The 17,770-nt window shown below is 44.7% G+C and overlaps 2 protein-coding genes across 14 annotated transcripts in view; one reads left to right on the plus strand and one right to left on the minus strand.

Annotated features, from left to right (window-relative positions):
- LOC143298332 (uncharacterized) overlaps nucleotides 1–7,204 on the plus strand; it is a 68,990-nt gene extending 61,786 nt beyond the window's left edge. For 10 of the 12 annotated variants that reach the window (XM_076611177.1, XM_076611180.1, XM_076611182.1 and 7 more), the window contains one exon: nucleotides 633–7,204. In XM_076611177.1, coding sequence (XP_076467292.1) covers nucleotides 633–3,770 — 3,138 coding nt within the window. In that variant the 3' untranslated portion in view covers nucleotides 3,771–7,204. The remainder of the gene's footprint in view (nucleotides 1–632) is intronic. The other 2 variants (XM_076611187.1, XM_076611186.1) reach the window with 2 other exon arrangements.
- Nucleotides 7,205–7,284: 80 nt separating this feature from the next.
- LOC143298335 (uncharacterized) lies at nucleotides 7,285–17,700 on the minus strand. 2 transcript variants are annotated; one of them, XM_076611191.1, is made up of 8 exons: nucleotides 17,627–17,700; nucleotides 16,381–16,621; nucleotides 15,864–15,911; nucleotides 15,056–15,132; nucleotides 14,384–14,438; nucleotides 12,607–12,811; nucleotides 10,815–10,921; nucleotides 7,285–9,254 (listed from the first exon to the last, which is right to left on the minus strand). In XM_076611191.1, the coding sequence occupies exons 2-8, from the start codon at nucleotides 16,537–16,539 to the stop codon at nucleotides 9,147–9,149; spliced, it is 759 nt and encodes a 252-aa protein (XP_076467306.1). In that variant the 5' UTR covers nucleotides 16,540–16,621; nucleotides 17,627–17,700; the 3' UTR covers nucleotides 7,285–9,146. The 2 variants fall into 2 exon arrangements, with proteins under 2 accessions (XP_076467306.1, XP_076467305.1); XM_076611190.1 differs by having other exon boundaries at nucleotides 17,540–17,691.
- Nucleotides 17,701–17,770: the final 70 nt, after the last annotated feature.

Raw genomic sequence — 17,770 nt, forward strand, 5'->3', positions numbered from 1 at the left:
ACAAGTAGCATTGTCACCATATCTACCCGCATCACAAGTAGCATTGTCACCACATCTACCCGTAACACAAGTAGCATTGTCACCATATCTACCCGCATCACAAGTAGCATTGTCACCATATCTACCCGCATCACAAGTAGCATTGTCACCACATCTACCCGCAACACAAGTAGCATTGTCACCACATCTACCCTAAATAGATGTGGGATTATTAACACATCTACCCTCAGTACCTGTGGCATTGTCACAACACCTACCCTCAATGTATGTTTCATGGTCACCACATCGACCCTAAATACATGTGGCATACATATTTTATAATTCTAACTTTATTCCCTCTGAATCACAGCTGTGCATGCGCGTGAAAGACTGGTGTTTGAGGCCTTCGGTTTTTCTCTGTTCAAGATTAAGTGCTATGCAAATCCATTAGTATTATTATTATTGTTGTTGTTGTTGAAGGTGGACACGCACGTCGGATACGTCAAAACGCGTGTACGTGCACACACACACACACACCACAACGCAACGCAACACACACGCAACACAACACAACACACACAACCCTCTTCACCACCACCCTAGTCACGACACACAAGAAGCACGTGAAACCCAAGTTTAATAATCTGGTACAGCGTGTGTCTTCCCCCGCCCAGGTGCTGCAGGACCGGATCGAGCAGCTGGACGTGCAGATGTCGCAGCAGGCGCACACCCTGGACCCGGGCACCAGACAGCGGCTGGAGGCGGAGCGGCGGGCCTGCCAGGCGGCGCTGGACAACCGCCTGCAGCACGAGCGGCAGGCCGCGCAACGCCTCGTGCAGAGCTTCGGGCAGGAGCTGCACAGCCAGATGATGCAGGGCTGGCTGGAGGACCGCCTCTCTTCCTACGGCCACTGTCTGGACCACCACCACGACGACTCGGCCCTGCCGCCCAACCACATCTTCACCGCGGACGACGACGCCAACCACTACTACTACGGGCCCAACGGCGGCAGGCTCTTCCGCTCCCGCTCCGACGAGACGCTGTCGGCGTCCGACAACAGCGGCCGGGGCAGGAAGCGGCACTTCTACGAGTCGCGCAAGGCGGCCATGGAGCAGATCAGGGGCTGGAAGGTGCCGGCGGGTGGAGGCAGGAAGGGCGGCGCCTCTGGCAGGAGGAGGGGGGAGCGGGGGGGTCACGGGGCGGAGCCCGTGGATGGAAGGGACGGCAGAGAGCGGGACGATCAGGCGGACAAGGCTGGGGGTGGCGGGGGTGGCTACACGGGCAGGGTCATCACCGTGGCAGCGGACGTCCACCATTCGTGTGACCGTCTGGCGGACACGGGTTCCCCCAGACCCGGAGGGGGGCAGGAAGGGGAGGTGAGGATGGGGGGTGTGGACAGGTGGCATCAAGCCACCCACCAAGCCGCTCCTTCCAACAGACAGCCGTTCTCCGGTACGGGTGGGCGTCACTCCCCTGCCTTTGAGACCCTCGCCCCGCCACCCGCACACTTCCTGCCGCACGCACACCCAGCACAGCCCCCCTCATACCCCGCTCTGCCACACACCAGGCAGCAGCAGCAGTGGGGAGCTTCTTTAGAGACTGGCCAGATCCTGCCAGAAGCACAGCCGCAGCACCCAGCTCTTCACCACAGCACGAGGGAGGGCGGGGTCTATGAGCGGTCTCGCCCTTCTTCACGTCAGCGTCAGCAGCCCAGGGACAGGGAGGACCTGGCCCCGGCACACAGTGCCCCAGAACAGAACGGTCCCGGGAATCTTGTGTCCCCCGGCACGTGGAACTCTGGCCAGCGAGGGAGCCAGCGGCCGCAGTCTGTGTTCACCGGGGCCGGGCCTCACTCCCGACACAGCGTCCGCATTCCCGAGCAGCAAGGGGCGCGGCGGTGGCAGCACGCGCGGACCCGCTCCACTGAGGGCTTGCTGGACGCTTTGGACAGTGGTGGAGACAGGCAGCGAAGCAGGAGTGAGGAGCGGGTGTTAGACCCCGACACAGGGGCACGGCACGGGCAGCAGCAGCAGCACCAGCAGCGTCTGGCAACAACGGAGGATCGGTCAGGGTATGTGACTGATTCCGCCATGAGGAATACTCATCTCTATCATTCGGACCATCGCCGTGTTTCTAATGACCCAGGTGTACGGGCGTCAAGGCCCAGTTTCTCACAGGGCGGCCTGGACAGCGGCAACAGAGACCAGTCTTTGTGGCATTCCAGGTTGAATATGACACAGCCGTCACCCAAAGAAAGAACTTCATACGCTATGTCTCACGTAAACAGTGACAGAAACATAACTAGTAACCCAGGCTATGTTCAGCAGAGTCAGTCATCTCAAAGGTCTTCCTCCGCACACCACCAGGCTTGGCCTCAGTCCTTATCCCAGCGTCTCTCCTCTGTGCAGACTGCTGATCCGTACAGCGCTAATGACAGAACGCGACCGAAAACTCCATCAGACCCAGACAGTGTACCCTACTCTCAGGTGTTGATGAGAACGGACCAGTTACCTTCAGGTGAAGGTACCCGTGGTCAGGGTCAGGGTCAGGGGTCATCGGAGGGCGGTGCCCCTCCACAGTCGGAAGGCAGTGAGGACAGCCCTCGGCCCCTGCAGCACTTCAGCACGTTCAAGCCGCTGTCTGACCGCGTCCTCCTGCAGGACACGCGCTGCACTCCGCGCACAGACAGCCCTGCAGGCCGGATGTTGGACAGGGGTGCACAGGGGAGAGAACCGAATGTCGCCTACCGCAACAACCCTGCTCATAGCGGCTCAGCGAGGACGTACGGGGGACAACTAACTGATGTCCACAAATCCAACCCCAGTCTGAGCCAGGATGGCGAGCTGTCGCCACGAGAGCCGATGTCCAGCGGTCACTACTCAGTGACCGCGGCCTGCCTGCGGCACGGGAGCCTGTCTTCCTACAGCCCCGTGGAGCAGGGCGACAGCAAGGAGGACTCCACGTGCAGCAGCAACCAGGACTCGGGCTACAGCAGCCGCATGATGACCGGACTCCATGGGCAGGGGGGGCGCGGTGGTGGTGGTGGTGGTGGTGGTGGCGGGGCCGGGGGGGAAGGGAGGGGCCTGGACTCCAACACCCCCTCCTCCTCCTTCAGCACGGACCGCAGCCTGTCGCTGGGCACGCCCAGCACTGCTGGCTCCCCCTACCTGCACCTGGTCGGCCACTCCTTCTCCGACTACGTCCCCATGGGATGCGACTCCTCTGCCCAGCCACCCAGCGACAGACCGGCGAGCAGAGCCCCTCAGACGGACTGGCAGAGAGGCGACAGACAGCCAGGCCAGCAGACAGACTATCAGAGAGGCGACAGACAAACAGGACAGCAGACAGACTATCAGAGAGGCGACAGACAAACAGGACAGCAGACAGACTATCAGAGAGGTGACAGACAAACAGGACAGCAGACAGACTATCAGAGAGGCGACAGACAGCCAGGCCAGCAGACAGACTATCAGAGAGGCGACAGACAGCCAGGCCAGCAGACAGACTATCAGAGAGGCGACAGACAGCAAACGGACTGGCAGAGAGGTGACAGACCCGCAGGCCAGCAGACAGGGCGTGCGGTGAGCGGTCCCGGCGCCCAGACAGGGCCTGGCCCCAGTGCCAGCAGTGTGCAGCGCCAGGTGCAGAGCTGGTACCACCACAAGCTGCTGGAGGCTGCCCAGCGTCTGCGCCACAGCCAGCAGTACGGGCAGTCCGCCGATGATGACATCTACCGCGCCTCCTCCGCCGCCGGCATCCGCTTTGACCCTGTGCACGGCAGTGATGTTTGATGTGTCTGACGACATAATCTTGATGTGTGACGTTTCTTTAGCGGTGATGTGTGACGTGTCTGATGACAGGGCAACGATGTGTGACGTGTCTGATTTTCATGGCAATGATGTGCGACGTGTCTGATGGCATAGCAGTGATGTGCAACGTGTCTGATGACGTCGATGTGATATGTGACATATCTGATGACGTAGAAGTTCGGTGTGTGATGTGGTTGATGACATGGCAGTGATGTGTGATGTGTTTGGTGACATAACAGTGATGTGTGTTCTGATGGCATAGCAATGATGCATGACGTGTCCGGTGGTGTGAAAGTGACCTGTGATGTAACTGAAAACATGGCAGCAATATGTAATGTGTCTGGTATGAAAGTGAAGTGTGATGTATAATCATGATGTCACAGCAGCGATGTATGTATGATGTGTCCAGTCATGTCGGTGATGCATAATGTGTCTGATGACATGGCAGTAATGTGTTACATCAGATGGTACTGTCAACTCCTATATGATTTAGTACTGACCTTTACACATGTAGACAGTGTGTGTTCCTGACCTGCCCAGGAGAAATTTGTCAGTACATACAGCCAGTCAGAAAGGTACACAATACCACTAACCAATGCAAACAACTGGAAATGGGTTCAGAAATTTTAATTCGTATTTCATTGTATATGATGTACACAAAGGAAAACCACATTCCTTGTTGTCTTATAACCTGTGCTACCAGCACTCGGCAGCCAACTACATATGTTCAAAGACTCTTATGTGAGAAGTTTCATTCTTGACATTTGAAAGCAGTGTAGCTGCTTATCAGACAAACATACACTGTCAGATCAGTACTGTGTACACATTACAATGCATGTACTGAAAGTGGTTACTAACCATGACTGCTCACATATCATGTACTTAGTGATTACTGACAGTGATTACAGACCATGTGCTGTTTACAGACCATATCAATATACTGATCACAGACCTTGCACTAAACATTATTACAAACCATGTACTGAAGGTCATTACAGACCATGTTCTGAGTAAAAACCTTGTACTAAAAGTGATTACAAACCATGAACCGATTCCAGACCATGCACAAAAATTGACTACAAACTATGTACTGATTCCAAGCTATGTACTAAAACTCATTACAAACCATGTACCCATTCCATTTCCAGACCATGTACTTACACTGACTGATAGAAAACAGGCAGCAGCCCAAAAACTGACAGACTCACTTTCAGTCTGTCTGTGCAGGTCAACTTTATATGAGATTCAGTGTTGTAGAGCTGTTTTTTTCCTGCTGCGTGAGTGAGTGGGGATAGCAGTGAGTGTGCACACTGTGTACACTGGCAGGGTGTGCACACCAGGGATGACTGTGTACAGGATGACACTTGTCAGATCATGAAGTCACCGGCATGTGTCACAGTGTCACCCAGTGTGCATGCATGTCTGCCAGTCTTCCCAGCCAGTCTTGTGTCATCCTGTGTTGGTGTGCTCCATGCTGAAGTCTGTCACTCATCCCACAGGTGACTGGACCTCTATAATTCAGATGACTGAACTCGTGTGGATTCCAAACTAAATTGTCAAACCCTTCAATTGTGACATATTTTAATTGCATTTGATTTAAAGACATCATGCTTAATTATTTTTGGATGCTATTTAACTGTCAGTAGAATGTTATTTATTCAAGATTGTCTTCTTTGAGCAAATGGCATATTACGGTGTCTGCATGTCCCAGTGTTGCTTTACTTGTGACCCAACTGATTGGAGCATGTTGTGCTGCCATCATCTGGAGGAATCAGTGACATTTGATTGACATGTCATAAGAGTTTTGTGAACTGTCACTCATTCTTGTAGATGATGTTGTTTTGAATGCTTCCAAGTAAAAACAATGAACTGATTTTAAATAACAGCATTTAATTGTACAGAACACAGATATTTTTTTTCTTAACAGATTTAAAACATTATCAAAAGGAAGTCAACCACCTCCCTCTCCCTGACTTCCGGAACAAACAGCAGCTCACGAGAGTGAGAGGTGAGGTTGACTCATAAACAGAAAGTGAGCAAAATGACTTTTGCTGATGTGCCTCAGGCAGTCATTGACAAAGTGGGATGGCTTTGACAGCAGAAGTGTACAAGTCTCCATAGATAAAGCTGCAGTCAGTAGATGTTAAGAGAATGTGAGGCTGCTGTGTGTTTCGCATGGTTTCCATACAACGAAGTCAGGTGAACTGTCTGACTAGAGTTTTATGCAAGTTTCATGAATAATCTGTGCTTGAGCAGTACGACTGTGACGTTTTACATCCCAGGATTGATACGCTGGCAGTTCGACACCACAAGTGCTTAGTTTACACACATTTGTGATACTTTGTTTTTTAATTGTAATATGGTGAGATATAATAAGCAGTATTTTATCCAAGCTGTTTGGTATATGTGTGTTATATGGGTGAATGTGTGACCTTTCTGTGTCGTGATGTGATAAGGTGCTGGTGTGGCAAAACATACATGCCATACTAGAAGGAAGATATGAAAGCATATCTTATAAATACACACACACACACACACACACACACACACACACACACACACAATACATTTGCATGAAGAAGGTGATCAAAGGAGAAAAAACTGATAATATTCTAACTTGATATTGTAACTGGATGCAGATAAATGTTATAATTTGTTGGAAAAAAAACTTTTTTTATAAGTTAGGGATGAATATTGTGTTAGGTTGGAGATAAACAGTGTAAATAAATATTGTAATAGGCTGAACATAAATATCATAATATACTGGAGATTAATATTGTAAAAGATTGGAGATGATTGTTGTAACAGATTGGAGATGACTGTTGTAACAGATTGGAGATAAATATTTTGATATATTGGATATGAATAGGTTGGAAATTAATACTGCCATCATTTAGAGATAAATATTGTAGTATGTTGGAGATGAATATTGTAATAGGTAGCTATATAGTGTAATATATTGGAAATGAATATTGTAACAGGTTGGAGATAAATATTGTAATATACTGGAAAAGAATATTGTGATAGGTTGGAGATAAATATTGTACTCAGTTTGAGATAAATATTGTAATATATTAGAGAAGAATATTATGATAGGTTGGAGACGAACATTGTAACAGGATGATAATAGGCATAGTGAGCATGTGTATGGGGGAGGTCTGGATGATGGTGGGCATGTGTCAGTGAGTCAGAGGATTGGGTGAGAGGTGGGGGAGATGGAGTGGAGCACTCTTATCATCTCACAGATAACTGAAAGCATTCTTTATAAAGATTACTGAGGGTAACACCTTAGATTATAATGCACACAATTATATGATCAGCTGGTGAAATTCAACAAAGATACAAATACATTTTATTACATCACAAACAGAGAGTTTCATCAATCAAACAAACAAAAAACAGAAACAAAAAACAAATTGCAAAACTGGGAAGGCAGCAAGCCCAGAGCAAAGCCTCAGAAGCTGGTGGAGAGAAAGAGAAAACAGAGAGACTGAAAAACAAAATTACTTTTTAATCTTCAAAATATATACTGTATTAAAAAAAATGTTTGTATAAAAGTGGCACAAGAGAAATCATTATCGTTCAATGCTAAGCTGCGTCATATTAAAAGATCATAACACTTGAAACACACCCAACACTGGAAAATATAACTATTATTTACAGCATCACATTCATAGAAACCCAGTGACAACCGACCACCATCAGCACAGTTTTACATGAAGAGCTGTTTTCACAATGACTGGGTTTTTTTTGTTTTTGTTTTTTCCACATGAGATATGGTGTACTATGGATTCGTCTGATCGTTTTGACACCTCCATCAAATCGAAACTGACAGCACTTTCTGTGACTTATCATCATTGCTGACACCTTATTCCTGACTGCCTGGCAGACGATTCCACTGTGAACAACAGTCCACAGAACAGCTGGTTCCACCCCACACATGTCCAGGTGTGATAGGAACTGGTCGTTTTATCTCACTGCAACTGCTGGTCAGGCAGCTACAGGTGCTTGTGTCAATGAAAACTCGCACCAAAGCGACGGATTTTAATGAATCAAACATCACCAACTACATTTTTTTTGTGATTCCATAACTTTTCCTTAACTGGCTTCAGTTCTCAAAATCCATGCCTGATTTTTTTTTTCAATCCAAAAATTTCTAAAAAAATCAAAAACTTATTCCACTTCATGATGATCTGTAGAATCATACAGAACAGAGATGGCAGTCAAGTAAAGCACCCTTTCATTCTGACACCACCAGGTTTCTGTGTGAAAAAGACTCCCCAGAGCCAAATATTTTACACTCATCACTCTCAGTCAATCAATTAGATTCATGTCAAAACAACACAATGGACTTGTTCACTTCAAACGTCACCATGGGATGAAGATCTGTCATTGTTCTATTGTGTGGGAAACTGACTGCAGCTGTCAGTCTTTGTTACAATGTGATAAATGCTCCATACAACAAAACCCCTTGATGTTGACTGGCAGTGAACTGTCTGGTTGACTAAAGCTGCCTATTATGGCAAAAGAGTTAACAAGAGAGACAAAGCATTCAAGGGATTCCTTCTGATTATTTCTTTTTTTTTTTTTAAAAGGACCCCTCATGCCTTGCACCTATCTCCCAACCCAAAAAACAACAACAAAAACAAAACCAAAACCAGGAGTATTGGGTGGCAACTACCATCTAAATAATCATAAAGTTCAGAGTGATGCATACAAGTTCAAATGCACTTGCATAAATCACAAAGCTAATCTTTCAATATTGGCCAACAAACAACTTGAATATTCAAAGTCATGAGTGATTCACAGTGGCTTTTGTCAGCAAATATCAAAATTCACAACAACAACAAATTTAATCTTAAATCTGTCTGCTCACCATCAGAAAACAAGTCTTTGTTGAACCCAAAATTGTGTTCTGGAACGTAAACATATCCACCAGTCATATAGTCTTCTCTATACTGATCTACATTTCACTGCTTAAATGTGCAAGCAAATGCTGGGATCGAATTCATCAATACTTTAAGTTTTCCTAACTTTATCACAGCTTTCTAGCTTGGATGTTTCATTACAAAAACGGAAATCACTTGTTGAACACACCACACAGAAACCAAAATGCTGCAAAGATGGCGGATGAAGTGCCAGAGACAAGGTGGTTTGCTTGTTTTTTTTGTTTAGTTTTTTTTAAGTATGTTCTATTCCTTTCCTTTTTTATGAGTCATCCATTCAAAACTTTTCTTGAAATGACTTAAGCGCACATTCATTTTTTTTTTTTTTGGTGGGCGGTCGCAATAGCCGAGTGGTTAATGCATTGGACTATCAATCTGAGGGTCCTGGGTTCAAATCTCATGTCATCAAAAGTCAGTCATCAAAATTAGACTTCATTTTTGTTTCCTCTGCTGATATGTGATGGAGGGTTGGCTGTTTGGTTTCTTTGTGCAGGTGAAAGCGCTCATAGGCACGCAGCATCTGAGGACCAAAGGAACATAATGTCACACACTGAATACAAAATGAACATCACCTCACACACTGAATATCAAATATGTCCAGAAAAATCATTCACTGAATACCAAAAAGGATGCATGACATCATACACTGAATACCAAAAAGGATGCTTGACATCATACACTGAATACCAAAAAGGATCCTTGACATCACTGAATACCAAAAAGGATGCTTGACATCATTCACTGACTGCCAAAAGAATGGATGACACTGTTCATTAAATACCAAAAATACCTAAAGGATGCACGACATAGTAAAATGATGCAGAACACCATTCATTGAATACCAAAAGGATACATGACATCCTTCATTGGAAACCAGAAGGATGCAGTACATTATTCATTGAGTACCAAAAGGATTCACGACTCCCTTCATTTAATATAAAATGTATAAAGGATATCAATCTTTGAGATCCAAAGTGGATGCATAACATCAATCACGAGCTTTGAATGTATCTTTCCTTTCCCATGTCAGCCATTTTTAGCAACCAACATAAACCAAATGAATGACAGAACTGCAGTGACACAAGGCAAGAACGATAACTCTTGATTAAATGTGGGAAAGGCTGAGAGAAGAGACAAACTGAATCTACCCGTACCCAATACGTGTGTCTGTGGAGGGAACAGAGGGGGCAGGGCGGTCAGAGGGATGGGATGGGTGGATGCAGAACTCAAAATGGACAAAGGTTGTTGACATTTTCATTATCATCAGTGACACTTGGACTGATTAACCCCCCCCCCCCCCCCCCCCCCCCCAACCCTTTTTGACTCACTTGTGTAAACAAAGTGAGTCTATGTTTTAACCCGGTGTTCGGTTGTCTGTGTGTGTGTGTGTGTGTATGTGTCTGTGTGACCATGGTAAACTTTAACATTGACATTTTCTCTGCAAATACTTTGTCAGTTGACACCAAATTAGGCATAAAAATAGGAAAAATTCAGTTCTTTCCAGTCATCTTGTTTAAAACAATATTGCACCTCTGGGATGGGCACAAAAAAATAAAAAATGAAGCCTAATTATATGCAAAGTGCATTTACTGTTATATTCATATTTTTTTGTATTCTCTAAACTTGGCGCTTTGATCTGATATTCTGACCCAACAACAAGAGCAGTCATTATTATCATTTTTTTGTTCAAACAGGAACTTCTTTTGCTAAGCATGGAAGTTTTATTTATTTTGCAAACGTTTTGGTGCAGATAGTAAAAAAGGGAAATTACTCTGTAATTAATGCCAGAGGACTTGATTTGCTTTAAACTGATCTTTCTCATCTTAAACATTACAGTTTGAAATTATACTCAATACATAAAAAGCTTGGATTTTTTTTTTTTTTTTTAAGTGTATCACAAGTGAGTCTTGAAGGCCTTGCCTCTCTTGTTTTGTAATGGAGTCAGTCAGTGATGTGATCAGCAGTGCAACACCTCCACGACCAAGCCTACTTAGCAGACCGGTCACAGTGAACCACACCTCATGCTGTCTCACAAAGAAAGGAAGGAGGAAAGAAAAGGAAAAAGGACAGGAGTTCTCACCTGCTTGGCACACACCGGCGCGGGCATCATGCCCACAGCGGTGCCCAGTCCCGGGCACAGGACACTGCGGATGGGCGCCTTGGTGCTGTCGGCATTGTGTCGCTTCACTGAAACACACCCAGCCATATTGTACTGTACTTTTCTGTACTGTACTGTGCTATACTGTGTTGTGTTGTCCTGTGTTGTACTATACTGTATTGTACTGTACTGCGTAGCTCTGTATTGTATTGTACTGTACTGTACTGTACTGTACTGTACTGTACTGTACTGTGTTTTCATGTATTGTATTGTACTGTGTTGTTCTGTACTGTATTGTATTGTATTGCATTGTATTGTATTGTATTGCATTGTATTGTACTGTACTGTATTGCACTGTGTTGTTCTGTACTGTATTGTATTGTATTTTACTGTGTTGTCCTGTACTGTACTGTACTGTCACCCTACCTGCCAGAATGATACACAGCACACTACACTGTCAGAACGACACACAGCACACTACACAGTCACCCTACCTGCCAGAACGACACACAGCACACTACACTGTCACCCTACCTGCCAGAATGACACACATAAAAACAATGTCACCCTACCTGCCAGAATGACACACAGCACACTACACTGTCACCCTACCTGCCAGAATGACACACAACACACTACACTATCACCCTACCTGCCACAATGACACACAGCACACCACACTGTCACCCTACCTGCCACAATGATACACAGCACACTACACTGTCACCCTACCTGCCACAATGACACACAGCACACTACACTGTCACCCTACCTGCCAGAATGACACACAACACTGTCAGAATGACACACAGCTCTGTCACCCTACCTGTCAGAATGACACACAGCACACTACACTGTCACCCTACCTGCCAGAATGACACACAACACTGTCAGAATGACACACAGCACACTACACTGTCACCCTACCTGCCAGAATGACACACAACACTGTCAGAATGACACACAGCACACTACACTGTCACCCTACCTGCCAGAATGACACACAACACTGTCAGAATGACACACAGCATACTACACTGTCACCCTACCTGCCAGAATGACACACAACACACTACACTGTCACCCTACCTGTCAGAATGACACACAACACACTACACTGTCATTCTACCTGTCAGAATGACACATAACACTGTCAGAATGACACACAGCACTGTCACCCTACCTGTCAGAATGACACACAGCACACTACACTGTCACCCAAACCTGCCAGAATGACACACAACACTGTCAGAATGACACACAGCACTCTACACTGTCACCCTACCTGCCAGAATGACACACAACACTGTCAGAATGACACATAACACACTACACTGTCACCCTACCTGTCAGAATGACACACAACACACTACACTGTCATTCTACCTGTCAGAATGACACACAGCACTGTCACCCTACCTGTCAGAATGACACAGCACACTACACTGTCACCCTACCTGCCAGAATGACACACAACACTGTCAGAATGACACACAGCACTCTACACTGTCACCCTACCTGCCAGAATGACACACAACACTGTCAGAATGACACATAACACACTACACTGTCACCCTACATGTCAGAATGACACACAACACACTACACTGTCACTCTACCTGTCAGAATGACACACAACACTGTCAGAATGACACACAGCACTATCACCCTACCTGTCAGAATGACACACAGCACACTACACTGTCACCATACCTGCCAGAATGACACACAACACTGTCAGAATGACACACAGCACACTACACTTTCACCCTACCTGCCAGAATGACAGCCCTGAAGGCCAGGTACGCGTTCACTGTTTGGCTGACATCTATAGGAGTGCGCATGGTGGGGGCCGAAATGAGGTATTTGATTGGCTGGCCCTCGTTGTGAATGGACCACTCAGGGACTTGCTCTGCTTTTTCTCGGACTTGTTGCTCCGCCTTCTCATCCTCGTAGGCCGGGATGATGAGCGCGTCACCCTGTCACAGCCACCTTCATTGCACCCTCTGATATGATATGATATAATATGATATGATATGATATGACATGATATGATGTGATATGGATAATTATATAGCAACTATCCTCAGTCAGAGACCAAGCTCTAAGTGCATGTGTAAAGGGTGAAGATTTTTCCTATCTCCCAGGTCAACAGATGTGCAGACCTGCTAGTGCCTGAACCCTCTTCGTGTGTGTACTCATGCAGAAATCAAATATGCACATTTCTAGATCCTGTAATCCATGTCAGCGTTCGGTGGGTTATGGAGACAAGAACACACCCAGCATGCACTACTCCTCCCCCAAATTTGAATTTGACTGCCTAGATGGGTGGGGTAAAAGTCAAATATATATAAACTGTGTATATTCCCACCGTATAAATATAATGCACACATCATTAGGACAGAGGACTGCAGACATAGAGTGAGCTGTTCACATTATATGATAGTCAGTAGTGTCCAACTAAGACCATCAGGACAGCAAAGGAGGCAACTACTGTCCCAGCTATCTGGACCAGAACTTAACTCACTCAGTACGGCCAGTCCTCTCTTCTCCTCTACAAAGACCCCTCGGATGTCCAGTGGGTGTCTGAATGACCCAACCTTTAGCTTCCGTCGTCAGAATTGTGGTATTCTTTGTCAACATTCACCTCTTCAGAATAAGAGCCTTCCGCATGCAATATTTTGATGATGGTAATTGGGGTGAAACGCTGTTGACGTCGTCTCTTTCGCCGTTCGTATGGAGTGAGTTAATCATAGTGGAGAGTGTCATGAGCAAGTTACATCGGCCAAGAGGGTTTTATGACAGTTGGCACTGGAATGGTTCCCAAAGGACAACTAACTAACAAGACCACCAATGTAATCTTGCCTCCTTTGTTTGAGAGTCATATTCTTTCACAAAAGACTAAGCTGTTAATGACAGCCCACTGCAATGTAGAAACCACTGATCATACAGTTCTCACTTTGCTGTTAGCCATAATGTAAGCTTTATGTCAATCTCTGATTTAAGCCGAGTGTTGAGCCTGATAAATATCACATACACATCTTTATGAGACAGATGTTAAACATACAGGGAACTGTGTACATTACCGCTGTACTATAATCATAATGCACACATTGTCAGGACAGAGGATGGTAGACACAGAAAGAGCTGTGTACATAACCACTGTAAAAGTATCAAACATACATCTTTTGGAGAGAGGATGTTAGCCATACAGGTGCTGAGACAAGTTTAGATATGAACATAAGCTGTTATGTGTGTCTGTGGTTGTGTGTGTGTGTGTGTGTGTGTGTGTGTGTGTGTGTAAGCATCGCATGTGTGTGTTGCTGCACAGACACATTTTTTTCTGATTGTCCGACAATGACAGGAACAGAAGTAAGCAGTAGAGTAGCTCACTGGTTTTCATTATTGTTTAGTACCCCCCAACACCCCCAAAAAATCAATAAACTAAACAAACCACTGATCCAGAGAATAAAAAAGCACCACTGAAACAAGCCAAGGGCAGTGACACCCCCTGCCATCCCACCCATCCTCTCCCTCCCTCCAACACTCACCACCAGAAGTTCTCCATCCTTCTGTCTGTTGATTTCCTCCTGCAGTCTCTTCATCCTGGTACCACACACACACACACACAGGCACACACACACACACATACACACACAGGCACACACACACAGAGGTACACACACACACACGTACGCACACACACACGCACACACACACACACACACACACACATTGCAGAATAAAAAAAAAAAGCACTTCTCAATGTTTTTTTCAATGTGAGCAATACTAAAAGTCTGCACACACTGGCAAGGCTTCAAAATTATTGAATATTACGCAACAGATTTCCCATTCTAAAAAAACACACACCATTTTTGACATATACAACAGATTTTCCATTCCAAAAAAAACAAACAAAAAAACCCCATCATTTTTTAGTATTTTTAGCCCCAGCTTTCAGTTGTCAGTGTCAAAAAAAATCAAGAAATCAAGACAAATGCTGTTGGTTTTTTGTTGTTTGATTTTTGTTTGTCTGTTGTTTATTGTTGTTGTTTGTTGTTTTTGTTGTTTTTTTCCTTTTTGGAGAAGAAAGAACAAAACAATAGAAACAGAAAACAAAGAACAAAACAATAGAAACAGAAAACAATGCAGAAGAAAAACAGGTAAAGAAAATGACAGAGACAGAAACAACATTCAATCCACTAACTATACTGTGTACTCACATCTGCCAGCCAAAGTGCAAGGAGTATACCATGTCAATGCCGCCATCCATGAAGCCAAAGCTGTTGGCAGGCGACACCTGTCAGGGAATACAGACACAACACATCACTCACCAACACCATGTCAGGGGAGGAAGGTCGCAGAATGGTTACTGTTAAGACACTTATCTGTCAACACAGTGTCCGTGTGGGTCTGGGTTTCGAGTCCCAGTCTTACCCTTTCTCACTAGTTTTGACTGGAAAATCAAACAAAGCATCTAGTCATTTAGATATACTGGATATATTCCATCACATTCTTTGAGGAAACATAAAAGCTGATGCCATTAACTGATTCTTTAACTGGTTTTTGCACCATATACTGACACCCTGGGATTAAAAAAAAAAAAAAAAAAAAAGGAAGGTAGAAGTCCAGTCTATGTTTTTATTTGGAAGTGATAAAAGGATAGTGACAGCCTGATGTCAACATAAAACAGTATGTTGTACCATAAGAGAATCTTGGTAAAAGTCGATTTACGTGGGATAAGAAAAGCGATCTGTCGAACTGCAGGTTCTTTGTCAGGCTAATGTTTTGACATGTCACATTTCTTATACCATGTAAGTTAACTTGGTTTACCAAGATTCTTTTACTTCTATCTCTTACTATGTTTTCATTTATTTCATTTCCCTCTATCTTTCAGTTTCAGAGCTTTATTTACAATATGAAACAACACACATGAATGTCATTGTTCATGCACCACAAACATGCTCAGACAGACAGAAAACACACAAGCTTTACATTAACACCAGGACAGAAAACGCGAATCTGACTTACAATGGCATCAGCAGCAGGGGCATGTTTGAAAATGTCTCCATGAGAGATCTGCCAACAGAGAAACACAATGTATAGACACTGTCAGTGTAAGTACTACAGCCACCCACTTCACAACACACACCTGTAGGACTGACCATGCACATATTCCACCTTTCAGTTCAGCACACTGTCAATATTTCACAACAAAAAAAGTTTGAGACTTACATCTTTGAAGTGATCTTTTTACACTGTCACAATATTTTTTAATGTGGATTCAGTTCAGAAGAAGAAATGGAAGCTATGTGAATGTGATAGATAGATAGATAGACAGATAGATAGATAGATAGATAGATAGATAGATAGATAGATAGATAGATAGATAGATAGATAGATAGATAATGTTCATGTGACAGAGACAAACAGAAAACAGACAGAGAGAAACCACTTCACAGATTTTCACCAGCAGATAACTACAGTGAACTACAAGTCAAGAGGAAGAGGAGAGGAGAAGCATTGCCAAGACTGGAGCAGGACTGACCTCCACACAGTCTGTGTGCTGCCAGAAGCTGTGCTGCCAAGCCTTCACCATAGGTAGAGAGTGGTCCCTCAGCTTGTACACCACACCGTCAACCTCCTTGTCACCACAGGCAGTGCCCGCAGATTCCACAGACTTGTTCAGCTTTACTGCATTCAGCATTGTGAAGCCAAGCAGAAACTGCAGGAACCGTTATCTTTTTGTTGCGTATGGGGTAGTGGATTTCCGTCTATCTCTGGATCACCTATTTTAGAACACATCATCATGGTGAAATCAACCATTCCTCCATGTTCATTAAGGAGGAAAGTGGCAGAATGGTTACGATGCTTATCTACTGATACTGTGAGGGTGTGGGTTCGAATCCAGGTCTTGCCCTTTCTCCCAAGTTTGACTGGAAAATCAAACTAAGCATTGAGTCATTCAGATGATACAATAAACCGAGGTCCCGTGTGCAACACACACTTGGCACACTGAAAAAAAAAACACACACACATGGCAACAAGAGTGTTGTCCCCTGTGTAGTAAATGTGTGTAGTAAAAATCCACTCTGGTAAATCAAGTAACTCTGTTGTTTCCAAATAGAAATTCACAAACTGTCTTCTTGCTCATGATACAAACCAAAAAAATACACATTAAAAAAAACATGTATCTGCATCGTTGCAGTCATACACCTGCAAAACATGTTAAACAGGTGATGATTAAGTTAACATAGAAATACCAAGCTGTAAGACAACACAACAAATCAGAAGGTTAACCCTTTCAGCACTAGGGAGTTTACCACTTGGCAGGTTTCCATGCCATACTGATACAGAACAACAACAAAACACATAAAACATACTGTTTACCTCCATTACATGTGGACACATACAGAAACACAGCAATTGTTTTAAATGAGGCAAGTTTTAATGCCAGAGAAATGTTCGAGCGCTGGGCTCAATGAGATAAGAGTAAATAATGCAGAAAAACAAGTTACAACAATTTTTACAGTAAACTAACTAAACATCTCAATTTGAAAAATAGGTACACAAATGTATGTGGCATGCACTCAAGGCCACACCGTTGGCTTATGCTGCAGTGACGCCTCCTTGAGAAACTGAAACAAAGTGAAAGTAACCATTCCTGCGAGTATTATCATGGAGTGTCAAAACTGAACCGGACTTACCATCTATCAACTGTATGTTAACTGAGCGCACTAACAGTATCAGATGGTCGTATGAACAGCATAAACTGAAGAAATATCTGGTCTTACTTCTCGGTTAGCTACCCACTTGGATTCTTCCTGTTTCACTGACATCGTGTAAAAATCTATTTATAGCTCAGTAGTCATGGCCTTATAAGCTCAGTTTACGGTTGTTGATTCAGCTCTTTTTTTATGCAGTATATTGCATAAATA

Source organism: Babylonia areolata, chromosome 23 (genome assembly GCF_041734735.1).
Source record: "Babylonia areolata isolate BAREFJ2019XMU chromosome 23, ASM4173473v1, whole genome shotgun sequence".
NCBI lineage: Eukaryota > Metazoa > Mollusca > Gastropoda > Neogastropoda > Buccinidae > Babylonia > Babylonia areolata.